This window comes from Taudactylus pleione, unplaced genomic scaffold (assembly GCF_031769625.1).
Source record: "Taudactylus pleione unplaced genomic scaffold, aTauple2 ptg000013l, whole genome shotgun sequence".
Taxonomy (NCBI): Eukaryota; Metazoa; Chordata; class Amphibia; order Anura; family Myobatrachidae; genus Taudactylus; species Taudactylus pleione.
In genome coordinates, this window is record NW_028284416.1 from 3,713,721 (window position 1) to 3,741,025 (window position 27,305).

The 27,305-nt window shown below is 46.3% G+C and overlaps 1 protein-coding gene across 1 annotated transcript; it reads left to right on the top strand.

Annotated features, from left to right (window-relative positions):
• The first annotated feature begins 9,420 nt into the window (after nt 1–9,420).
• Nucleotides 9,421–17,946, top strand: LOC148542337 (transforming protein RhoA-like). Its single transcript, XM_088470317.1, has 5 exons — nt 9,421–9,526; nt 14,016–14,173; nt 14,257–14,377; nt 15,778–15,908; nt 16,735–17,946. Exons 2-5 carry the CDS (start codon nt 14,018–14,020, stop codon nt 16,906–16,908), a joined length of 582 nt encoding a protein of 193 aa, XP_088326443.1. The 5' UTR covers nt 9,421–9,526; nt 14,016–14,017; the 3' UTR covers nt 16,909–17,946.
• The last annotated feature ends 9,359 nt before the right edge of the window (nt 17,947–27,305 follow it).

A 27,305-nucleotide genomic window follows, 5' to 3' on the forward strand; every position in this document is an offset into this window, starting at 1 on the left:
CAGGCACGCCGAGTTAGCTGCTGCCAACGTATCCACAATCTCGTCGAAGTCAGGACCAAACAGAACCTTACCGTTATAAGGTGAACATTCTAAACCCTTCTTGGAGTCTGCATCTGCTCTCCAAGAGCGTAGCCACAGGGTGCGGCGAGCTGCAATGTCCGCAGTCGAAATCATGGAAGTCAAGAGGCTGACATCCAGAGCCGCCTCGTTAATATATGTTGCTGAATCTCAGATGTTGCCCACTAGATTCACTTGCTCTCTGGTAGCATCTGAAGACAAGAACCCTTCAAGAGTTTGCCTAGATCTCCATAGCCCTGGCTACCCAGCAGATATCCATGGCCGGCCTGCAAGCTGCCCCTGAAAGAGAATATATGGATTTCAAACAAATCTCCACCTTACTATCCGTAGTGTCCTTTTAAGGATGACATAGGTAGAGTCGCACTTTTAACCAAGCGTATCACATGAGCGTCCACCGCTTGGGAAGTTTTCCATTTGCTAAAATACTCCTCAGCAAAAGGATATGCATAAGCCAGACTCTTTGGAGGCTGGTAATGCTTACCAGGTGATTTTCATGCCACTTCCAGGTGGTCTACCAGCTGATCAGATAAAGGAAATATGGCAGCGGTCACCTTTATGTCCTTGAAGTAGGTATGTTTGGACTTAGGGGCTGGAGGTTCGTCCTCTATGACCAAGGCCGTACGCATTGCCCGTATCGGACCTGGAATACACATTTTTTTTTTCACTTGGGTTCCACCTCGTGCAGAGGGGTAGGAGGCCGAATCATCAGGAAGCTCCCCATCATCAGACGTCATGTCATCGTCCATTGTATTGAGTAGACTGAGGTGACAGCAATGGTCTTTTAGTCGACCTACCCTGGGGTCTAAGGGAGGTGTCCCCCTGCAGCATATCCCTCCGTTTCTGCACCGCAGTAGTGAAAGTATCCACCCACTGAGGTTCAGGAACAACCTGTAGGGGTGCAGTCTGCTGAAGCAGGCTCTGAGAGGGCCCAATCAGCTGCTGTGGAAACCCCAGCGGGTTAAACACAGGAGGGACTGCCAAATGTCCCGCAATGGCCGTTAGAGCTTGAGCAAAGCACGCCCAAGGAGGCTCCTGGGAGGTGGCTGAGACCGTAGAGGGACCTGGAGGAGCATAACCTCACACACAGTACGTGAGGGGTTATGTCTCCCACACCTAACCCTGCAGCACATCTTTTACATGACAGCAGGTCAGGAGCCAAGTTTTCCACCTCATCCTCACTCATAATGTAGAGGATAGCGAGTATGCTGTAGGTGACCCACCACACAGAAAAAAAAAAAATAAACTCTGAGGTTTAATACACACCCTGACAACACTTGGACTGTAAGAGCTCAGTGAGAAAAAGCACAGGGAAAGTAAAATGGCTGACAGAAAAAGAAATAGACAACAGCGCTAGCATAAAGTCACATACAATGCAGAATAATACACCTGCACACATGGCACTACCATTCAACTACACAGACTGTGTCTGGTAGGCTATAGTGCTACATACGCTGACCACTTTGAGGAGAGGTATGTAGGGGGAGCCGGACTCCGCACCACCTGTAAGATCTGTGACTTAGCCAGGAGAAAATGGCTGCCAGAGACCCCTGAGGGCGAGTATCTGGAGGAGTAGAGCTGCCTCTGCCCAACCAGACCACAGTGGAAAGGCGCGCTGTGCAGCGGGGAGGAGCCGGCTGTTAAACAGGGAAGGCTGCCTCCCCTGGCCGGCGATTAATCCCCGGGACACTGGATTTGCGCCCAGACATAGCCAGCGTGTGTCCCTGGTGGTCTAGTGGTAGTGCAGGTCTCTGTGCCTGGCTCCACTTGCTGTCATCCCCAGGGAGTCCCCTTAGCCCTGGAGGAAAAGACTGTTGCTCACCGCTCGTGGTGACCCGCCACTTACCTGCTCCCCGTAGCGTCCGGCCGCAGTCCATGGATCCTTGCGGGGTCCAAAGACCCCGGAGGCCCGCCGAGATCCCCGGATCAGTGCCAGCGTGGGTGACAGAGTGGCTGCGTGGACGTCCCCTGGAATTAAGAATCTTTAAAAACTCTTCAGGGGCTGTTTACAGCCCCCTGCGTATCAGTAGCCCGAACGAAACTGAGGTGCCTCTGGCCCGGTGGCGGGGTATAGAGGGAGACCCGAGTGTATCCTGGGAGAGAAATTTATTGCGTAAGGTGCCCGGATGACTCTGCATCACCTATACCCCAAGGTCTCCCTGTGGAGCCTGTAGACCCTGAAGAGGAAAAGGGCGATGGACCATGGTATTGCTACTAGCATTCCCGCTAAAACATGGTGGGTGCCGTCCTTTCCCACGAGCTGCATTGTCTTGCAGGTGGGATAAAACAGTGGTGCAACGATCACCACCAGTTGCCCGGCATCTATCCACGGAGGCAAGAGAGCTTGGGGCCAGCCCGGCATGTCCGTAAGTGCCAGGCATGCCACTAAGTGTTATGAAAAGGGGCGCGTCATACTGGGATCCAGAGCTGAGCTGGGCCAGTCCTGAGTATATACACAGCTGGGCCTCTCCTGAGTGTACACACTATTGTGCTTCCAGAGCTGAGCTGGGACTGTCCTGAGTATATACACAGCTAGGCTTCATAATGATAAATACAACAACATTAAAAAGAATCCGGTTTCTGGCGTGGGTGTATAGTTTGTATTGGGAGTTTCCCCTGCAATTGTGAATGAGAAAATACTGGAAACATTAAATTAAAACCCAAAACGAGATCTTACTGTAAAGAACCAGATTTTTGGACTTTAAATCCATTGAGTTCATGGGGATGGGAGAGGGAGAAGCTCTTTAAACATTGGGGGTATAGAAGGCGCTCCAGGAGTTATACACTAATATGAAAAGCTCCTCCCGTTCTATATCTCCTCCCAGCAGAGATACTTAAGAGTCCTCATGGTCATAGTTAAGTGCTGGTTCACGCTAAGGCCGAGATGTACTAAAGGGGAAAACCCACCGATGCTTTGTACCCGTGGGTAATGCCACCTCCAGGTGGCGCCCATGGGGTTCTTTCAGGGTCGCTTCCCCTTGGGAAGGATCTGACTGGATCCCTCTCTAACCCCTTCTGTGCATGCGCAGAAGGACGCCAGAGGGACTTCTGGATGTTAAACCGCGGTAATCAACCACGGTATGTACCTGAAGACAGGCGGGATGTACCGCATCGCTGATGCAATGCTTAGTACATACCGCCCCAAGGCCGCAATTCAATTTAAAGCGATGATGAATAGCCCCGGTAGGGAGCTCCCGGAGCTCTTCAATTCAGCACAATGTTAAGTCGGAGAATGCTGGTTCTCACGACTTAACCTGGGTGTTTAATCACGAGAACTGACTCTCACCAATTAAAGTAGCGGCCGCGAGGCTGCTAGCGCCACGCTAAGCTGGAAAACAGCCGCGCGTCTGATTTCTCTGTGCACCCGCAGGAACGTATGAGAAGAAATCCTTTTTAAATGGACCAAACAGTGCTCTGAATTGAATCGCTCCAGAAGCTCTCTCCCAGGGCTATTCATCGCTTTGAATTAAATCGCGGCCTAAATTTGCTGTGCATCTTTAGCTGCAAAAATCTCAGGTACATGTTTTCTGGAACTAATGTACAGTCTATGCCTTTGTGCCACTGGCCAAATGCTCTGCTGAACTGCGTATTGGAAAAACAGGACAGGGCTGTACTATATACTAATCTAGCGAGACCAACCTGAAAACACTTCCAGTTCTACAACAGCATGAAAGATGCTTTTCTTTGGGTATTGAAGACATATTTTGCATTTATTTTCAAAGTCTCAAACCACAGTTTAGACCATCCTGCAAAAAAGTGGAGGTATGAAAACCTCTCCCCTCACACTATGAAATGACTTTCTGCACTGTGGTAGCTCCTAGCCATAAGCGTGATTGCAATTATGCTGTCTGTAACCACTATGTACTATACCTCAATCATCCAGCCCCCCGAGCTGTGAAGGGATAATTCTTATTGAGTTTGGTTATGAAACGTGTTCTCCAGTCCCTTCATGCATAACAGAAGTAACGTTCTCTAGGCATGAAGGAAAGACCATATTTGTCTCTGTAGATCTAGGACCTTGCCTGCTGGTAAAAATACCCTGAAGAAAAGTAGAGCATAGCCGTCCTTAAATTACCTTTCATAGGGAGAGCGCAAGGTGATCTGTAAGCCATGAATGTGGTGCCAGAGTATGCACTTACCTGTTTCTAGCGGCTAGAGAAAGGATAGGTCACCCCCATTATTCCTAGATCAGCACTCCAGAAAAATGGAAAAGAAATGTCCTATATTGGCGCACAGGAGAGAAAACTTGTAATTCAAATAAAATATAACCTAACAAACTATATATTATTACTGAGTGTATGACTTTTATTTGTAGGGATATTTGTGTACATCAATTAGGTTACCAATGCATTCGGAATAGCTATCTAGTTGATATGTCCCTTAGAGTATACTGAATCATTGTCAAATTCAAGAGCAATCAATATTTATATCCAAACAATGAGAGTGGTTTCAAACATATAATATATAGAGTTTCCCAGAAAAACTCACATTGAAGTAAATATCTGTATATATCTAACAAGGGTTTATTTTATTTGAGTTTTTCTGGGAAACTATATTTTATATGTTTGAAACCACTCTCATTGTTTGGATATAAATATTGATTGCTCTTGAATTTGACAATTATACAGTATAATCTAAGGGGCATCAGTATGATTTACCACTGGCCGGCGGGTCTAATCTCGGCAGCGGAAGCCCGGCAGGGGTGAAGATCCCAAAGCTAGGAAGGTAAGTATTAACTAACCATCTTTTAGGGGTGCCTAAACCTAACACCTCCTTCCCTGCAGCCTAACCCTAAGTCACCTGCGTGCTGCCTAACCTCCCCCTCTTCCCATCTGGCTTACCTTCGATTTGTAAGCCAGGTGACGGGCTCCTGGCGTAGATCTAATGACAGGTGTCGGGATTTTGACGCCTGTCATTTGTACCTTGCCGGGATTAGACAGTCTGGAAACCGGCGGTCAGGATTTCATCCGTCGGCTTCCCCTCTATTCCTAATTGGTAACCTAATTGATCTACACAAATCGCTACAAATAAGTCATAGACAGTAATAATATATAATTAGTTTATTGTAGGATTGTAACATTTAAGGTGTATATACACACAACTATTTTTTGAACGATTATCGATAACAATATTGTTCAATCGTTGAAAAAAATCGTTCACTTTCTGAGTTAATACGATTAAACTATTATCGTTCATGCGAGTTCACGTTTGTAGTTCAGACTGACCAACTCAACGATTTTCAGTATGGGAATATGCAAAAATCGTTTGTCGTTCAAAAAAAAAAATCGTTCATTACATTTAGTAAATGAACGATTAAACTATTTTTGTTCATTTTTCCCTTGAAAAAATGAACGAAAATCGTTTACTAAAATTGTTAATTTACTAAATCGTTGTGTGTGTGTGTGTGTGTGTGTATGCAGCTTTAGTGTGTCAGGGTCTACTTTTATTTTCACTTTTTTTAATCCCTCTTTTTTTTTTTTTCCCCCACTATTTCTTATATCTATACAATTTTAGCATATTTAACTGAATAAGGTTTTAACGAATAATAAAGATGATATTTTATTTGAATTACAAGTTTTTTCTCCTGTCCGCCACTATAGGACATTTCTTTTCCATTTTCCTGGAGTGCTGATATATGAGTCTTCATATTGGTCCTTGGCAGCACCCCCATACTTTAACATTGGCATAATTGGTAACAATTGGGGTCCTTATTATTAGTAGGTGCAGTGGTCCCTTCTCCCTGTAACTTAATCCCCGTTACTCCCCTGGCTCACAGGAGAGTGACCACAACGGCCATCATTTTTGTGAAAACTCTCATCTCAGCAGCCGGGCTGGAAGTAAAGACATAATTGCTGATTGGGACAGAAGGATACGTGTCCTTGATAATGTATGGAGACCAGTAATGCGTCCTGTGCCATGCCCTTTCTTACTCATTTAAGTGTCCATCTTGGCCGAAAAAAAAAAGTTTGAAATAAAATCCCAACCCCCCTCAATTATTCAGTAACTGGAACCACCACTCCCGAGGAGATCAAATAAAGAATGGCACCCCCTGATTGCCCATCTGTTTTTACCCTGCCTCTTTGGTAGTTAAAAATCTCTTTGGAGGGAATTTCAGAAGGTCTTAGCTCCTTTATTCATCTCGCCAGGACCACTGATCCTTGAAGAGAAGGAGGCGGACTACCTTACAGGAACTCATGAGTGGGCCAAGAGCCTTTCATACTAGCTGCTTATCAAAGGTAGATGCTGATCTCTTGGTTGACCATGCCTGTTTCCCTATATGCTTCGCCTAGGACAGAGGTTCCCAAACACTGTCCTCAAGGCTCCCCAATAGTTCAGGTTTTAGAGAGATCCATGGTTGAGCACAGGTGACTTAATTAGCACCTCAGTCAAATTGATTTAACCACCTGTGCTCAGCCATAGATATATCCAAAACCAGAACTGTTGGGGAGCCTTGAGGACCGCATTTGGGAACCTCTGGCCTAGGGTAAGAAAGCAGAATTTCCTCTGGTATGGAAGAGCCCAGATCTAATGAAAGTATTGATAATTTGGGGCTCTAGGTCTGGTAATGTCAAAACATTTTCCTTCGGTGCCCTCTACCTGCCTAACTCCGGCCCAAACAGGACGTTACATTCAAAGGGAAGTGACTCAAGTATCTCTGCATATGTAGTGTAGAATCTATTACAGAGTGAATCTACAGAATGAGTAGTCTTAATGGGCTGTGCAATGTACAATCTGTCAGAAGAGAAGAGAGGTCTCACAGAATCACAGACGAAATAATTGGCTCCACCTGTAGATCTCTTAAAATGTGTCAGTGAGTAATGACTACACCTGTCCATCTGCTGGGTGACCTGGAAAAACGTGACCTGTGTGGGGTCCTGAGGACCGAGTTTGAGAACCACTGGTGTAGTGCACAATATAACCGTGAACTAGATGTTTATATTATTGAACCGTAGTACAAACCTATAACGGTGCATTGTCTACCTTTGGGGAGATACAGAAGAGAGTACACAGTTGGCTGGCTGTTTTACTGTTTAGAGCAGGGGTTCCCAACCACAGTCCTCAAGGCACATTAAAGCTGGCCACACACTAGACCAGTGATTCCCAACCTCGGTCCTCAAGGCACACTAACAGTCCTGGTTTTAGTGATATCCATGATTGTGCACAGATGGTTTAATCAAAATAACTGAGGCACTAATTAAGTCACTTGTGCTCTAGTATGGCTATCCCTAAAACCTGGACTGTTAGTGTGCCTTGAGGACCGAGGTTGGGAACCCCTGCACTAGACCAACTTACATCCAACTTGTTGATTGGTTGGAATGAAAATCTGGTAACGTATGGGAGAAAATGATGATCAGTAATTTGCTCCTAAATGCCAGAAAACAGATGAAAATGGTCGGTCAGACAAGTTTGTTAAATGTTTGATCTAAACAATTTGTTCAAACAACAGTTTTTGTTCATTTTCCGGCGTTTGGGAGCAAATTGCTGATTGTCATTTGCTTTCATTCCTTACCAGATTTTCATTCCAACCAATCAACAAGTTGGCTGGTTGGATGTAAGTTGGTCTAGTGTGTGGCCAGCTTAACAGTCCAGGTTTTAAGGATAGCCATAGTTGAGTACAGGTGACTTAATTAGTACCTTAGGTATTTTTATTTAACCATCTGTGCTCAAGCATGGATATCACTAAAACCAGGACTGTTAGTGTGCCTTGAGGACCGAGGTTGGGAATCACTGGTTTAGAGGTACATCCCACCAATGAGGAAATTAAAATGGTGGGCATATGCAGCTCCCCTAAGGCGATGGCTATTTGATAAATCCCCTTGCTGTCTTACATGATCTGCCCCAGCTGATAAACTATACTGCACTGACCACTAATAGGCAACCACCTCCTCCCTATGGGAGCACAGGCTGATCTGTGCTTGTTGGCACATATTACTCTTATTCTCTACTATAGTTGGTAGCGACCAGATTGCGTCGGTGGCTTTCCTGATGAAATTGGGGGTAGGGTGACGACTCCTATGTCTTTACTGCAGACTTAAGCTGGGTATACTCTTTTTGATGTATTGTGCGATATACATCGTTCCGACACAGACTGAAACTATAAATCGTTCACATCATATAGTGTGTGCCCGATCAGTTGTTCATTGCATCGTCCCAATTGCTGTTCTGTACGGCAGATTGGACGACGTAATAAACAACGCTGTGCTGTTACATGCAATGATACATTGCGCCGTCGAACACCAATTGATGTGGCGTGTACGGCGTGCACAATGTCTCGTTGCAGCACCTGGTTGCACGTTTGTACGTTGTGTACCTAGCTTGATTAAGGAGATAGTACACGCTGCTGTAGCGTGCCTAACTACCGGAGCACCTTCTACATTCACACAGTCGCAGTGTCCCCCATACAGATGAAAAAGAAATGATTATGCTTCATGTGGACATATTACATAGGATTGTATATTCAGAGCAATCTGTAACATACAATGACACATAGCAGAAAGTAAAGATATGGATTGGAATATAATTGTCACCACGGTTCCTCTGAGTGGTGATAAGGCCCCTTCGTCTGTTTTATTGGACCCTCGAATTTTCTTATACATTAATAGAGCTCTATATTAACACTGAATCTAGGCACAAACATCTCCTGTTACCACAGAAATAGGCACTGACAGCGATAGTACAAATATTAATGTTTTTAGTTTTCTCCGATGCTATTGGTTTTTCTAAGTGATAGCTTTCAGATATCCGCTGCCATTGAATGGTTTAAGAGCGATGGTCTGCAGACTGTATTGCATTTGCGCAAACCACAATTCTCGCACATGCGCAAACCTTGGTGATGGTTCTTCCATCTAATAGTTTTGATACGATGGTTTGTTACCGTCGCAATGCAAAATTTGATGGTTGAAGCCCATGCTAGCTTTCACTGCCCATTTCCACACGGCAACCAATCAGTGGCGAGCTTTTATTAGGCGTTCACAGGTTACACATTGTAAGCCGATGTCTAATTGGCTGCTGCAGTTTAGTTTTGTAAATGTGCCTCAATGTCTTGTAGAACCCTAAGCAGTGAGGAGGGACAGCAGCTATCTCCACCCCGTCTGTCTAAACTCTTCTCCCAGGTTAGGGTTGCTCCACCTAGCACTCACTGTGATCACATACACAGGTTTCATATTCCCAATATGGCCCTGTGTCCGGCTTGTCATGTGACCGGCGCGGCCACTCAGCGTCACTGCCGAGATGCTGCGGTGATTAGCTGCTCTCTCAGGCCTGTGATTGGCTCTTTTGAAGCGTCAATCACATCCTTTTCCTGTCACTTGTAATCTCTCCGGTTCCTGCCCGCTATTGGCTGGCCGGGCTGTCAGTCATGGGCGGCGCTCGCTGCCATTGGCGGAAAAGGCGGGGTAGCTGACACGTCACGGCTGGTCGGACGGGTGGAAGCAGCGGGATAGAGCGGACGGTAGGTGCCCTGGCCTCGTACTTACAGCCCGAGCCACGTCTCCGTCTCCTCGGGAAAGGGTGCAGTTGCGCCTGCGTCAGACGGGTTCCTGCGCGAAGAGACGAGAACGCGCGTTTAGGGTGTTTCCCGCCCGTGGGTCGTGTGACGTCATAGCGGAAGCGTGACGTCATGAGAACACAATGTATGGGGTGTCTCCGGGTATGAGAGGACCCGCATAGATGCGCTTGTTGTGTCTGGAGGATGCACTGTGGTAGTGACGTCAGGCGGTGGTCCTGACGTCATGGTCCGTGTGGGTGGGGCTACAGAGCCGGGGGTCAGACTGGGGCAGATAAATACAAGAGGGTTGGTGGGATAAGGGCGTCTCCTAGCTCTGATCAGAAAGTCTCCTTGCGGTAGTGATGTCACTGATACACTGACCTCATCACTGTGACGTCATGAGTGGTTTACCGGAGGCACTTAGGGAGGCGTGACCTAGTTACTGTGATGTCATTAGTGGGTTACTAAAGACCATGAAGGGAGATGTGACCTCATCACTGATGGCATTGGTGGGTTAAGGATAAGGTGACACTAAGGGGAGGTGTGACCTCATCACTCTGACGTCATTTGAGATGTAGTGAGACTAATGTAAGGTGTGACCTCATCACTGTGACATCGTTAGTGGGTTACTGGAGACCCTAATAGGAGGTGTGGCCTCATCACTGTTATCATTTGTGGTTTATGGATAAGGTGACACTAAGGGGAGGTGTGACCTCATCACTGTGATGTCAGTGGTTTAGGGGGACACTAAGGGGAGGTGTGACCTCATCACTGTGATGTCAGTGGTTTAGGGGGACACTAAGGAGAGGTGTGACCTCATCACTGTGATGTCAGTGGTTTAGGGGGACACTAAGGAGAGGTGTGACCTCATCACAGTGATGTCAGTGGTTTAGGGGGACACTAAGGAGAGGTGTGACCTCATCACTGTGATGTCAGTGGTTTAGGGGGACACTAAGGAGAGGTGTGACCTCATCACAGTGATGCCATTATTTAAATAAAGGAAGTGGGTATTCCGGAGACACTAAGGGGAGATGTAGCCTCATTGTAATGTCATTAGTGGGTTACATTATTATATATATATATATATATATATATATATATATATATATATATATATATATATATTCTGCAGCGCCTTACAAAGTACATAAATTGTAGACAAGTGACTTACAGGACAAGGACATGGATAATATACAGTGGTGGGCAAAATTGCAGACACTTTTTGAAATTTGAATGTTTTTCAACTTCGAATGCTTATAAAAACGGTTACACTCCATGCAGTGCAATAATTCATATATTAAATGAAAGGAAATTTAATGCTGAATTCAACATAATAAACAGGTCAAATATTTGCATTACAAGGGAAGTTATGCAGTGAAATCAACACTTAGGGTGAAAATCCCTGTGTAGTTATGATGTTACTGTCCTGTCAGTATTTCGTTGGGTATCCGCAGCACAGCGACGTGTCATTGAGCCAACCAATGTTTGGAGCTCTTCCTACTTTATTATGTGGTGCCATGAGACAATTATAGCCTCAATTAATTGTCTTTTATTGGATGGACGCCTCAGATGTACCAGTTTTGTCAAACTGAACCACAAATGTTCTATGGGGTTCAGGTCTGGGCCGTTTCCTGGCCATCCCAGCACCTGTATGTCATTCTCCGTGTATCACGGTTTGCATATCCGTGCAGTGTGGCAGGGAGCTGAATCCTGATGGGAAAAAATGGGGCATTGCCTGGAAAAAGATCCCTGATAGAAGGTAGAAGTTTTGGTTGTAGGATGGTGTCAATGTACTTTCTCCTGTTCAGTGTGCCATCTATGACATAAAGGCGGCCTACAGCATCTGCTGTCATACATGCCCAGATCATAACACTTGTAGGATGGTATCAGTGTGCCATCTATGACATAAAGGCGGCCTCCAGCATCTGCTGTCATACATGCCCAGATCATAACACTTGTAGGATGGTGTCAGTGTGCCATCTATGACATAAAGGCGGCCTACAGCATCTGCCGTCATACATGCCCAGATCATAACACTTGTAGGATGGTGTCAGTGTGCCATCTATGACATAAAGGCGGCCTACAGCATCTGCTGTCATACATGCCCAGATCATAACACTTGTAGGATGGTATCAGTGTGCCATCTATGACATAAAGGCGGCCTCCAGCATCTGCTGTCATACATGCCCAGATCATAACACTTGTAGGATGGTTTCAGTGTGCCATCTATGACATAAAGGCGGCCTACAGCATCTGCTGTCATACATGCCCAGATCATAACACTTGTAGGATGGTGTCAGTGTGCCATCTATGACATAAAGGCGGCCTCCAGCATCTGCCGTCATACATGCCCAGATCATAACACTTGTAGGATGGTGTCAGTGTGCCATCTATGACATAAAGGCGGCCTCCAGCATCTGCTGTCATACATGCCCAGATCATAACACTTGTAGGATTCTTTCTTGTTGCTTGAATGCAATCTGGATGTACCTCTTCCCCGATGTGACGTCTCCGATATTTTCTCCCATCACTGTCTAAGATTGATATCTTAGTTTCGTCACTCCATAACACTTGTTTCCACTGACCTTGTGTCCATGCAATGTGTTCTTTTCCCCCCGTGTGTTCGTTTCTGCCGCTGCTTTTTATTCAGCAATGGCTTTTTTTCGGGGAATCCTACCTTTTGGGCCAACCTCCGTTGGTCTTTTCCGTACCGTTCTTGCACTGACAAAAACACCAGTTGCACTCAGGTCACTGCTAATGGCCGCAGATGACATCCATCTGTCCCCGACGCAAATTAGTTTTATTCTCCTATCATCAACAGCTGTTGTGCACTTTTTCCGGCCGTTTCCTTCTTTGTTTTGTATAGATTGTGTTTCCATATAACGTAAGCAAAACTTTCGTACTCCTGATGTTGTCACATTCCCACCAACTTCTCTGGCAATTGCTGCATACGAAAGACCATTTTCACGTAACGCCACAATCCTGGATCTCTTCCTGGGTGACCAGTCACCACTTTGCCTGGATGACATTGTTGTATTTATTTTTTACACCGTCGTTAGCACTAAACAATACACACAAACATCCGACCATAATCGCACTTCAGTAACCAACTTTATTCTGCAAAATGAAACCTCCAAACTGACCTTTCCCACCTCTGAACATGACCTTGCACCTACTCATAAACCACAGCTGATTGGTCCTCAGAACGGCGATTCCGATTGGCTGGTAGTAGCTGTTACTACAATCCGCTACTTGAATCTAAGGCATCTGTGCTTCTTTGACTGAAAGTAGCATAACTTCCCTTGTAATGCAAATATTTCACCTCCTGTTTATTGTGTTGAATTCAGTATTACATTTCCTTTCATTTGATTTATAAATCGTTGCACTGCGCGAAGTGAAACCGTTTTTATAAGCATTCAAGGTTGAAGAACATTCAAATTTCAAAATCTGTCCGCAATATTGGCCACCAGTGTATATTGCTACATTAGTGACCATAACACCCAGATAAACGACAGAGCATAAGCATCCAAGTGCTATGGTGCGTACACACTACACGACATGTACCCTGAGCGATATCGTGTAGTGTGTCCCCGGCAGGCTGTGCTCAATGTCGTTCATGCGACGCGTCGTCGTCATCGTTCATCTTTTTGGTGTTAAAAATGGACGATAAAGTGGACGACTGAACGATAATGATATCGTTATCGTTCAGTCGTCCACTTTATCGCCCAGTGTGTACGCACCGTTAGGTTCCCTAGTGCTGAGTAAGAAGTAGAAGAAATTAAAGTAGGGAGAAGCACAAGAGGGTAGAGGGCCCTGCTGGTAAGAGCTCACATTCTAGACATGTCCCTAGACACCAGTGGGTTAGACAATTATCTAAATCTAGAACGAGGTATCCAGAGACACTAAGGGGAGGTGTGACCTCATTGCTGTGATGTCTTTATTGGGTGCGAGGGTGGCCCCTGTGTGCCGTCATTCCAGGGGGCCCCCATGTGTCTCTGTGCCATGTTGCTGAGGACCCTACTTGCATCCCATGATTTACCTTGTTGGCCCATCCTGGCCTCTTACCTTAAGTTTCACCTCCATGCGCTGTAGCCGGCATGATCTTCTCCGGTACTATTTATCCAGGCCTTGTAATTGTTATTTTAAAATTGCCATATTACCCATTCTATTTTGGTAAATAAGACTTTGGCACCCTATATACAATTGGAATAAGGCTAAACAAAAGGGCGTTTGCAGCTTCCACTAACCTCACCCACATAGTGTCCAAGGCACGCTGTATCATTAGCGCAGGCCCAGGACGTTGGGCTGCAGCCAGGCGCATCTTTGCATGTTGCAGTACATGTGACATCACAGGTCTTGACGTTTTTCCTGTAACTCACTGAGCTTCTCACCCCCTCACATGCCTGCTAACAACTGCTCCCTGCCGCGTGTGACCGCCTCTCTGCTTTCCTAGGAATGGCTGCCATACGTAAGAAGCTTGTGATCGTTGGGGACGGGGCCTGCGGGAAGACCTGTCTGCTCATCGTATTCAGCAAAGACCAGTTCCCAGAGGTCTACGTGCCCACCGTGTTTGAGAATTATGTGGCTGACATAGAGGTTGACTCCAAACAGGTAAGGCGAGGGCCGCGCTACGTGGATTGAGAGCAGCAATAAGGTCTGATGATAAAGCTGCGCCTAATAACTCTCTTCTGCAGGTTGAGCTGGCTCTTTGGGATACAGCTGGCCAGGAGGATTACGATCGTCTCCGACCACTGTCCTATCCTGATACTGACGTCATCCTCATGTGTTTCTCCATCGACAGCCCTGACAGTTTGGGTGAGTCCATGAATCTTGAGGACATTTCTCTAGGTGTAGGTTAGAGGGATGAGTGAGTTCAGGCTGAAGTAACTTTCTAAGGTCTTTTGCCCTTTAAAGTTAGTTTGTTTGCACCAGCTTGAGGCATGTTCTCAAAATGGGCACGGTGTGATGGAGCGTTCCACTTTCATGCAAATTTAACTTGCCAAAAGCTATAACGGAAATAAGTGGAATAGTGAAAAACGCAGGAAATGAGCAAAAAGCCGGATTCATTTAGTGAAATGCTGCCTAATGCTAGGCAGTGATCTCCCCAGAATTTTTTTCCAGCCAGTTGGCATCCAAAAGTAGCCGGGCGGGGACCTTCGCAGTTATGCGCGCGCCGGGAAAAGGGGTATCTCCCTTACCAATCCAGCCCGACAGGTCTCAGGCTGCTCCCCCACTGGCTCTGTCAAAAGTACCCATTATACAGTGCCCCCTGTAGGTTTTCCCCTTTATGCATTGCCCCCTGGCTGAAGTAGTGCCCCCAGGCTGGCCCCTTATGCAGTGTCCCCAGGCTTAAATAGTGTCCCTTATGCAGTGCCCCCACACTTTAAATAGTGCCCCCAGACTGGTCCTGGCCCCAGCCTAGCACTTACCTTTACTTGCTGGCCGCTCGCGCTGACTGGACCTAACTAGATCCAGCAGGCGCGCGGGGCAGGCTCCACAGGTCACGGGTGACGTCATGACGTCACCCGCGCAGTGCATCACTGGGAACGCTGGCCTCTGAAGCGATAGGAGGCTTCTTTAGCATCCGGTCACTTCAGAGGCCAGCGTTCCACTGCGGGGGTCAGCGGGGAAAAGTGCCGGGCGGCAGGCTTTCTGCCGGGCGATGCGCCCGCAGAAAACAGCCTGGGCAGAACACTATGTACACACTATATAATTATGTTGCCCAATTGCCAATAAAAGGGCGATCGGCCGGATATATTGCATAGTGTGTAGGCATGGGCGTTTTGGCGACAAAACTGAAAAAATTTCCACAAACTCATTCCTTCAATTATCCGATGGTTCGCCCAAGGTAGAAAATCTCCCGTTGTCGAGCAGTGTGTGCGTTCTCGATAATCTCCCCATATTTCCTACAGATTTTCCGGAAAATCTGTAACTTTAATCAAAAAATCGCATAATGTGTAAGGCTGGTATTGGGGATTTTGGTGTACCAAATAAAATCGCCCTGTTTGCCTTCCCAAAAAATCAGGCAGTGCGTGCCCAGCTTTAGTAAAAGTTGGTGGATGACAATTTTTAATCTGAAACATTAAAGTTGCACAAAGTTGAATGCCTCCCTTCAATGAATGATGTGGCCTATTGTATAACTGGCGGTACTTTCTCCCACTCACTTGGGGGTCACTCGTGATGTCTCACCTTGTCTCCGTTTCTCAAATCTTCAGAGAACATCCCTGAGAAGTGGACTCCAGAGGTGAAACATTTTTGTCCCAATGTGCCCATAATATTGGTGGGAAACAAGAAAGATCTGAGGAATGACGAGCACACCCGCCGTGAGCTGGCCAAAATGAAGCAGGTGTGTAACACAGACTTTACACATAGCGATGTTAGGAGGATGGAGGAGGTGGTTCTCTGTATTAGAAGGTAGGGAGTGGTCGGGGTTTGACCTAATGGTCAAGTAAGGCAATGGTCATGGGCCTGAGTATCTGGAAGGGAAAAGGAGCAGTTGGGGGGGGGGGGGGGGGGTGTACTTGGAAGGGTAAGGGAGTGGTTTGGGTCCTTGGCATCGGGAAGAGGATGGTCAGGACCTGGTCATGTGGATGGGAGCAGTTGAGGACAGGGCGTAAGGGGATGGTCAGGGCCTGGGCGTCAGGAAGGGAAGGTAGTGGTCCAGGACCTGCGCATTGGGGAAAGGCCTGGGCATTAGCAGGTGTGAAGATAGTGATCAGGGGCCTGTCTGGGCAGTATGATGGGAAAGGAAGCAGTCTGGCCTTTGGTGGAAGCGAGGGAGTGGTCAGGGGCCTGGGCAGTAGGAGGGGTGAAATGATGTTAACGCTCTGTCCGGCATCGGACCTAGAAAGAGGTACTTCTGCATGCGCTCGAAAAGGGAGTGCGTCTTCCCTTTTTAACACTCTTTGGGGGCGTGCCCGGCACTTACGGACATGCCGGGCTGCCCCCAAGTTCTCGTCTCTGAGTGAATAGATGCACCAGTATTTTTCCTGCCCGCGGGTGGGGACGGCACTCAGCAAGTTTTAAAAGGTCAGATTCTGCCCGTTTGAAATCGTGCAGGGCGCGGCACCACGCTAAAACAGCCTAGCAGGAGCGCTCGTGAAAGGAACATTTAATGTTATTAGGAAAGGAGAGTTGTGCATTTATGTTCCTGACGTTGCTCTTCCGCACAGGAGCCGGTGAAACCAGAAGAAGGGCGAGATATGGCTAACAGGATCAGCGCTTTCGGCTACCTGGAGTGCTCTGCAAAAACGAAGGACGGTGTGCGGGAAGTTTTTGAGATGGCAACAAGAGCTGCTCTACAGGCCAAGCGAGGTCGCAAGAAGAACACGTGTGACTTGCTGTAAGGCCCAGCCGATTTGCGAATGGAAACAACCTCCCCCACCGCCCCCCCTTTCCTCACGCACTCAGTCTGCTCCCCTCTCTGCCCATACGGCCCCGGCTCTGTCCTACACCTGGGGCTGAGGAGGGGGTCCCGCGATGAAGCCGTGCACTGCTCCTTCTGTGTCAGCCACACTGCCTTATTGGGAGGGACCTCTCAAGAGGGAGAACGGGGAGGCAAATCCCTTCCTCTGCAGGTCCCCTCCCCCCTGCGATATGGTCCTCGCCATGTTCTGCAGGTCCCATTGATGGGGGACATGCGCTGTGCCATGTTCCTTGGGACATTTTTCCAGAAAGGGTTGGGCTCCAGTGCCATGTTTTCTAGGACTATTGGAGGAGTTGGGCGGGCAGTGCCATCTTCATGGGGGCAGCGGGCAGTGCCACATTTTGCTTGACCTCTCCAGTTATCAGTGCTGGGTGGCAGAGCAGCAGAATTTGGGGGAGGGTTTTATTCTGCTTCACAAGAACTGATCTTCCCTTTCTATACATATATATACGTGTCTCGGATGTTTTTGTACATGAGTGAGCTGGGCTTGATCTCCTACAGCAGAGACGGGCAGCCTGCGGCTCTCCGGCATACCGCGCTGGGACTTCTAGTTCCGCCGTATCTGGAATGCCGCTGGCAGCTTCTGTCCTGTCCCAGAGAGGAACGCTGGTGTGACGGAGCTCCTCCGTGTGGGCCTCGAGCCTCTGATGTCAGGGTGGGTTTTGGCCACAGGAAAAGGAAGTGGATTGCAGAAGAGTACAATGGTGATCGGAGCCTGCGCTCTGATTGTTTCTGTGCCATATCATATCGCCCCCAGCCCCCCCCATCCTGTTCCTCTGTATCCCCGAGGTCTGGACCCAGCAGTCGCTTTATCTGTGTGTTTTTAAAGCTGTTTAATTTTATTCCTATTTTCATGTTGATATTGTCTGTTTTTTTTTTTCAAAAAGATTTACTGAATATACACCCTTTCTCAGCAAGCAGAATTTCACAATAAAACTGTGTAGTCATGTTTTAGAAACCTGTCTCCTGCCTTCATAGACATGGATTTCCTGCCATATAATGTGCCCGACCGCTGAGCAGCTTTTGGGAGGAGGGGGGGACCTGTGCTACAGTTTATAGGATAATGTATTTCTTGTCCTATGTGTTTGGCTACTGCAGATGAGTTCTCTAATTATTATATGGGATAATGTACCTCCCTCCTACTAATTATATTATTGTTGGAATTGGCAAATGAGAATATGATTACATGGCAACAATGGTGGACCCCCGTCCTGTGAAGTATAAGGGGTAAATTTACTAAAGTGAGAGTTTTTAGAAGTGTGTTTTAAAAGTGATGTTGCCCATAGCAACCAATCAGATTCTACTTAACATTTAACTAGCACCTTCTAGAAGATAATAGCTAGAATCTGATTGGTTGCTATGTTCAACTTCACTTTTAAAACTCACTTCTAAAAAGTCACTTTAGTAAATTTACCTCTAAGTGTATCCAATGTCGGCGATGGTTACTATGATAATACAAATATATGGCTTTTATACAGTCCAAAAAATTTGCTGAGTTCTGATATAAAACAATTTATAGTTTTGGCCTTTTAATACATATGATGGTGGTTATTTCAGTGCTCTGGATGCAGTGTATATGGTTATTATGGTGCTCTGGATGCAGTGTAGATATTGGTTATTATGTGGCTCTATGTTCATTATAGATGGTGGTTATTATAGTGCTCTGAATGTAGCCTAGATAGGTGGTTATTATAGTGCTCTGGCTGTGGTATAGTGCTCTGGCTGTAGTGTAGTAGGCTGGGTACAGTGCTCTGGCTGTAGTGTAGTAGGCTGGGTACAGGATTCTGGCTGTAGTGTAGTAGGCTGGGTACAGGGCTCTGGCTGTAGTGTAGTAGGCTGGGTACAGGGCTCTGGCTGTAGTGTAGTAGGCTGGGTACAGGGCTCTGGCTGTAGTGTAGTAGGCTGGGTACAGGATTCTGGCTGTAGTGTAGTAGGCTGGGTACAGGGCTCTGGCTGTAGTGTAGTAGGCTGGGTATAGGGCTCTGGCTGTAGTGTAGTAGGCTGGGTACAGCGCTCTGGCTGTAGTGTAGTAGGCTGGGTACAGCGCTCTGGCTGTAGTGTAGTAGGCTGGATACAGCGCTCTGGCTGTAGTGTAGTAGGCTGGGTATAGTGCTCTGGCTGTAGTGTAGTAGGCTGGATACAGGGCTCTGGCTGTAGTGTAGTAGGCTGGATACAGGGCTCTGGCTGTAGTGTAGTAGGTTGGGTACAGGGTTCTGGCTGTAGTGTAGTAGGCTGGGTACAGGGTTCTGGCTGTAGTGTAGTAGGCTGGGTACAGGGCTCTGGCTGTAGTGTAGTAGGCTGGATACAGGGTTCTGGCTGTAGTGTAGTAGGCTGGGTACAGGGCTCTGGACGTAGTGTAGTAGGCTGGGTACAGGGCTCTGGCTGTAGTGTAGTAGGCTGGGTACAGGGCTCTGGCTGTAGTGTAGTAGGCTGGGTACAGGGCTCTGGCTGTAGTGTAGTAGGCTGGGTACAGGGCTCTGGCTGTAGTGTAGTAGGCTGGGTACAGGGCTCTGGCTGTAGTGTAGTAGGCTGGGTACAGGGCTCTGGCTGTAGTGTAGTAGGCTGGGTACAGGGCTCTGGACGTAGTGTAGTAGGCTGGGTACAGGGCTCTGGACGTAGTGTAGTAGGCTGGGTACAGGGCTCTGGCTGTAGTGTAGTAGGCTGGGTACAGGGCTCTGGACGTAGTGTAGTAGGCTGGGTACAGGGCTCTGGCTGTAGTGCTCTGGACGCAGCCTAGATGGGCTGCTGTTATTGGGTTGCAGGATTATACTAGCTGTGGTGCGCCGGTTACTCAGGGCATAGGCAGTGATGCTATCCAGGCTTCCTGTTCTGTTCATCAGTCACATTCATGGACTCCAGTAATGCTGTCCAGCGTAATGAGTGAAGGGAAAGCTATTTGATGTTTTTTATATATATATATATATATATATATATATATATTTTTTTTTATTGAAGCAAATGGCAGCAAAATACTGAAACATGGTCACATACTAATGAGCAAACGGAATTGCAATAATTGAACATAGCAAAAAATCTTGTGGTCACAGTAAACACAGCAGGAAAAACCAATATGAGTCGCCGGGTTCAGGAATTTAAAAGAAAAATACAAAATGTGATAACACGGTAATAAAACAGATGTTTTCTTTCCTGGGGGGAAGGTGGGCCGCAGAAACAAAACAGAGGAGATAGGGGGACACCTGTATTTCCAGGGGTCCGAAGCCCGTCCAGTTCTGTAAAATTGTCTTTCCACCAGCCGCACTGATGGTTAACAATAGTGACTTTCAGCCCTTTGTCTCACGTCCCGGGGACATAAATCCCAGAACTGCCCATTCGGGGGTGAAGGGAATATAATTTAGTCCATTGTTCTGCGTATGTCTGAACAGAATGACAGAAATATGTAGTGAAAGGGCATTCCTATAAACTAATAGGTGCCAGCTTGCTCTTTGCCACATTTAGGGCAAGTATGGGTGGTGGAGAGAACCAGATCGGTGCTAAGTAGGTGTTGCTGAAAATATTGAGGAAAAAGGTCATTATAATATAAATACTGGTAGAAACTTTGTTTTGGGAGAATGCTAGGGCCTGAACCAATGTAGGAATAGTAAGGGAACAAAAAAAAAACGAAAGCCACTTGTCTTACCATTGGATACGTCTGTAGAGATGGCCTCACAGGGAGGTATGGTTTGGGCAAGCAGGTGATCTCTAGAGTTGGACCAATGCCGCAGAACCTGGCTGATGTAGTGCTGGGCTTGTAAAAATGCCAGAGGGGGAGGGAAGTATAATATCAAACCTATCGGACTCCTCCACATAGGTTTTTGGCTTATGACACAGCTTGAAGGGATAGGAAGCCATGCCATCTTGAAACTTGGGTTACCCATAAAAGGCATAGAGTGGTATGCATTAAGGCCAGCTTTCTAACGCAGTATGTGCCAATGTTTGTGTGTTGCCCATAGCAGGGGGTTATCGTGTAGGTGAAAGGATAGCTCCTGGTCATACTGGTGGAGGAAACTTGTGATCCTTGGAGGCGAGAAAGTTCCTACCAAGTGTTGTATTAGCATATATGTCTTTGCCATGTATCCAGTCCCTGATATAACGCAAGGTTGCTGCTTGATTGGACAATGCAATGTCTGGTATGACCCCATTAGCTATAGTTTGGCATAATAGAATTCCCAAGTATGTTAGGCTGTCCAGGCTTTATCCCAACTTAGGCCCGTATTCAATGTGGAGTGAAAAGCTGTTTTCGTGTGTTTTTGGCGAAAACTTTTTCGCCGATGACGTCATTTTCGCCTGTTTTGATTTTACTCCGTATTGAATTTGGAAGGGGGAGGGGGCCCCCAAGTATGCCCGAGTGTTCTTTGTTTTTTTCTCCATTGCTGGGGCTTGCGACAGGTGGATTTTTCACGCTTTTTTTTCCAACTTAACTCTAGCAACAAAAATATACTGACCCCCATTTTCAAGTACCCCAAATTTGCTGGGATAAGTTATTTTCTGCAAAAAATACTCCTGAATACTATTCTGCACCACGTATAGAAAAACGCTATTTACCAGCTATTGAGCCTGTTTAAAAACACCAAATACCTTCAGCAAGCCAAATCGGGGTAACCATAGCTAACCCCCATGTCAGAGCATCTGTTGGGGGGTGTCAGGCTGATTTCCCCAAATCTGACAGTACTTTCTGCTTGTTTAAGTTTCGCCGGGTCCCGTTTTCGCCTACTTTCAAATTGAATACGGCGATACGTGGGCACACGCGTGATACTTTTCCGCCTGCAAAACACGCGATGTAGGTGAAAAGTCCGGGAGGCGAAAAAAAGGGTCTCAGCTCAAATTGAATACGGGCCTTAGTGGGTAGTGTTCTCCCCAAGTTGGGCACCTATGATCTGTATTGAGTATTGCAGCAGATTTATTGGTGTCAATGATGAAACCTGTCAGCCCAAAGGAATGAGGTTTGTCAAGGGTCTACTGGAGTGATGAACATGGGTTGAAAATATACAGAATATCATTCGCGAAGGCCAAGAGTTTAATCTCCTTCTGGCCCACTTGGATTCCTTGAAAGGGTCAATTCAGCAAAATTCGCAATATAGGGTCTAATGCAATATTAAATAAAAGGTGATGCGGCAGCCCTGGAACATTAGTAGAGAGTTTGCCTATGTATAGTCTGGATTAGTTCAACTCGGGTAGGGGCAATTGGGTGTTGTAGTAGTCGTTAGACGGGCTGGGCTGGGGGCTTTGTGAGATGTCAGGGCAGAGATAGGTCTGCAGAAAGAACATCTCGCTGTGATTGTGTCAATTTAGGAACATGGAGATGGAAGCGTCACATCAACATAAGTGGATTCATAGAGGGGTATTCAATATGAAACGTTAACTTCGCTGCCGAAGTTAACGTTTCATATCGGAGTTTTTTTTTCTTCGTTAAATCTGGTGCGCGCTCCCGCTTATCCCCGTATTCAAAATAAAATTAATGAAAACGGGAAACTCCGAAGTTGGATTTGCGTAAAGTTACGAATTTTTCCTGAAAATAATTGTAAGACCCCCCTAAAGTTGTAAAAACATGGGGGAACACTATGGGTACCCCCGTTCTAGCCTTTAATTGAAAGTCGGGGATTTAAATAGCCGCAGCAGGTGTTTTTTTCCCAACATTGAAGAAGTGATGCAGAAGAGCACTTAGGTTATTTTTTTTGTTTTTTTTAAGTGGTCCCATCAAATTTGGGGTACATGAAAATGGGTACTAGCATATTTTGATGTCCCTAAAGTAATTTTTTTTAAATTCTGCATTTGTGCACCTGCCGCTATAATTCTATTCTAGAAAACACCTGCCGCTAATAGCCTATTCTAGAATACACCTGCCGCTAATAGCCTATTCTAGAATACACCTGCCGCTAATAATCTATTCTAGAATACACCTGCCGCTAATAATCTATTCTAGAATACACCTGCCGCTAATAATCTATTCTAGAAAACACCTGCCGCTAATAGCCTATTCTAGAATACACCTGCCGCTAATAATCTATTCTAGAAAACACCTGCCGCTAATAATCTATTCTAGAAAACATCTGCCGCTAATAATCTATTCTAGAATACACCTGCCGCTAATAGCCTATTCTAGAAAACACCTGCCGCTAATAATCTATTCTAGAAAACATCTGCCGCTAATAGCCTATTCTAGAATACACCTGCCGCATACATGCAGAATAGCCCTGAACCTATTTCCCTATTGTTTAACAATTTTTTCCCTTTTTTTTTTTTTTTTTGCACCCCATTTTTTAAAATAATTTTTTGGGGTGTCCCTATTTTTTTTTTAAACTTTTTTTTGACACAGTTCTTTTTTAAATGTCAATCTCAGGGGTGCAGGCTATTTTTTTTAAGCCTGCACCCCTAAACCCCAATTCTGCACTTTTTTTCTACACCTATTCAATGGTGAAAAGTTATCCCCGTTTTTTTATCAAAGACTTATCGCAGTTTTGAAAAGTCTTTGAAATTGAATAGGGTGTAAAAGTAAAACAAGTGATATTAACGCAAAAAACACCCATATTGAATACCCCTCATGGAGAGTAGTCTAGTCCTCCTGGAACTGAGCTGAAATGTCGGCTGATTTTGTATATAAACAATGAGTTAAGGGTTCCAGAATGTGTCTTTCAGGGACCAGACATGGACGCAAGGAATCGTCCCGTCTCGTTTCTCCACCTACAGTATTTGAGTCTAGTTGGCGTCAATGTGTCATGGCTCCAGGTTACAAGGTCATTTTCCAGTAACTGTTGCGCTTGTTTCTAAGTCACCAGGGTCTTGTCAGTTGGGTCACACAGTCATCATATGTCTCTATAGAGGCCGGATCGAGAGAAGTATAATTAGCTTTGTCCTCCTTCCGTCTTTGAGCTACATACCTAATTAAGTGACCCTGCATGACCGTCTTCAAGGCCCCTGGGCCGTCCCAGTGTTCTATGTTATCATCTTAGTAGACAGCCCACCAACTACGCAGCTATGCCCCCAAGTTCGCAGAGCGAGATAATGATAATGTGTTAGTGAGTAATGAATACACCTGTGCACCTGCTGGGTGATCTGGAAAACATGAACTGTTGGTAGCTCTCGAAGACCGAGGTTAGCTACCCCTGACTTAGTGTGTACCCAGCCTAACATAAGTGGAGTAAATCAATCAACAATGAAAGTAAAGTGCCCTCCAGGCTGTACAAGAAAATGCAAGTAAAGTGAAGCAATGTCCAGTAGAGGGCAGCAAAGGCAGAAATACATTAAACCTGTATAGTTATTCTGAGAATAGGTGCAAATGTTCCGCACAGACCATAGTACAGTATATGTGAAACTAGAAAAAGAAAACTGCAGGAAGTCAGTATGGCCATAATATATGATATATAAACGGTGGATAACCGCTGAGGAGATGCACAGGAGCAGCCTCGATGGCCTGGTCAGCCCAGCGGAGGGAGTCCAGGACAGCCAGCAGACAATCAGCGGGTGCACCAGCACTGCAAACGGGACAGCCGGGTCCCCACAGCAACGGGCACAAGGCAGCCTGACTCTGATGAGAGGAGGGAGGGGAAGCGCACCGTTCTTATGGAGTGACCGGAGACCACCTATAAGCTGAGGTTTGTGTAGTACAGTATATACACTACTGTCTATGGGGATCACAAGGTTTTTTTCAAAAGACCTATGGATGCCTACATGGACCGGAAGAGACCACCTAAGGGTTTGGTAACTGATTTTTAAAAAAAATATTTTTTCTATTTTTAATAAAATATTAAAACAGGGGGCGTGTATGTCTTGTGTTTATTTCAATATTTTCTTTGTTCAACAAATGCCATCATGCTGGGGGAGGCTGACTAGGACTTATCGTCCACTTGTAAGGAACAATATTTACTATTATTTAACTATTAACTCACGCACCCATTACCACCAAGGATGTGGGAAGTGGCGCTGGGGTGCTGGTTGTTCCTCGGAAGGGGGGGGACCCCATTTTATTTTTGGGGGCCCACTTTCTAAGGAGTTTCAGCCTTGGGTTGACCAGTTTGGGGCTGTTAATGTGTTGGCGGGGGACCCCATCTGTGTGTCCTCGTACTATAGCCTCCCCAGCTGGTTTAGCCCAGTGTAGGTTTTTGGAGCTGCCATCAGAAGTTGTGGGGCCTGGTACTGACAAAATAGGTAGGGCCCCCCCCCTCCCCGCCCGGAGGTATGCTGCAGAGGTGGGTGGAGCCACTATGGGGGTGGGGCAACAATTGGTGCATAAACCATTTTAAACATTCTCAAAGTTTGGGCTGTGGGGGCAGTTGTTAGAGAAGGCTGGTTGGACTATGGCTGAGGGGCGGTCTAGCTAGCTGGACTGGGAAGGGAAGATGAGCTGGCTGGTGTAAGGGGGGCGCAGGTAATGCTGGCTGGAGTGGTGCAGGGCAGGGAAAACTGGATGGCTGGATTAGGAAGGGAAAGCTGGCTGGAATGGTGGAGGGGCAGGGAAGGCAGGCTGGTGGGGGGTAAGCATACCTGGTTTGAGTTTCTTCATAAAAGGAACACAAGCTCCGGCGTCATTTCCTGAGAGAGGGTGGCCAGATGGCAGTAGCGAGGAATGCACGGGGAGCGGCAAGCACTCGCAGGGAAAAAGAGCATCAGCACAGCAGCGGCATGTGAAAAATAGAGCCAGCTGCAAGCCAATCACAGCTCGTGGAACGACAGCCAATCAGAAGTGGCTGCTCCTGATTGGCTGCCGTTCCGCGAGCTGTCATTGGCTGGCGGCCGGCTCCATAATTCAAATACCGCTTCCGCGCTGCGCCGATCATGGATGCTCTTTCTCCCTGCCAGTGCCTGCCCCTCCCGGGCCCCCTCTCTCTCTCTCTGGGACTGGAGTACCGGCAGCCCCTTCCCCCCGGATGGTGGCCCTGCTGGTTATAACAAAATAGGGGGATCACCACACCACGTTCCTCCCGATTTCCCCATACCAGCCCTGGGTGAGAGGTCTGGGGCTGGTTACTGATTTGAGGGGGTCTCCACACATTTTTTTCTATAAACCCTTTTTTTTTTTTACTGTTTATTATAACAAAGCAAGCACGGATCATAGTGATCTGTGCATCGCTTCTCCCAAACTCGCTCGCCACGGGCAGGTCTATTGTTTGGATGTGGGTTTGTTGTCGGGTCTTTGTTGTTTTTTTAAACCGATTGTTAGTAAATTTTGGGATTCTATAGACATCAATGTTAAATCATTGATTTTTTTTTCTGTCCGATATTCTAAACCATTCTAAAGTCAGTTGTTTGGTCGGTTTTCCATCAGATTTGACTTTAGTAACTGTCTTTTGATCGGTTTGCAAAACTGACGGAAAATCGCCGAAAACAAACCAAAATCGACCTTTAGTAAATGTACTCCCATGTTTAACCGTAACACCAGATGATACCATTCGGGGCACATTACCAAAGCTCAACTCCATTGTAAATGTCTGTAGGTTTGCACTGAGAGAGCTTAGAGACTCATCCCAATTCGCGGCTTTGTTAGGGGGTGTAATTCTCGGGTCTGTGGGTACAGCGTTAGTGTAAACATCAGCAGCAACAAAAACACCCCCCTCTTTAATATATTATTATTGTTATTAGAGTGTATATAGTGCCAGCATCTTCTATTGCACTTTACAATTGGGAACAAAACTGTCATAAAACAAGACGCTAGATTTACTAAGTGCTTCTCAGCGGTGTTTGACTTTGAAATTAGAAGCAGCGCTACAATGTGAAACATGGAGCGCTTCTCATTTAATATTGGTGCTTAATTCAATTTCAAGGCCATATCTACCAAGAAGCTTAGTAAATCAAGCCCTATGTAACACACAGACTATGGTCCGTATTCAATTTAATTTATCGCCGATTATGTCATTTTTGCCTATTTCATTTAACCCCGTATTCAATTACATTGACTTTTCGCCGGTGCAAAAAGTCAATATAAAAAAACAGGGATAAATACTCGCCAGCTTTTAGCTGGCGAAAAAAAAAGTGCAGAATTGGAGTTGAGGGGTGCAGGCTTAAAAAAAATTATCCTGCACCCTTGGGAATGCCCCCTTATAATGATCTGTGTAAAAAAAAAGTTTTAAAAAAAAATAGGGACACCCCAAAAAAATGAGTTCAATTTGGGGGTTTAAAAAATTGGGAACACACTTCTAGATTAGCGGAATGGAGTCCAGAGGGGTTCCCTTATATGCCGCAGGTGCATTTTTGCATAATTTTTAAAAATCATTTATGGGACTTAAAAATATGCTTGCACCCCTTTTCAAGTACCCCAAATTTGATGGGCATAGTTATATTTCCCCAAAAAAACTTCTAAATACTCTTCTGCATCACCTTCTTCAA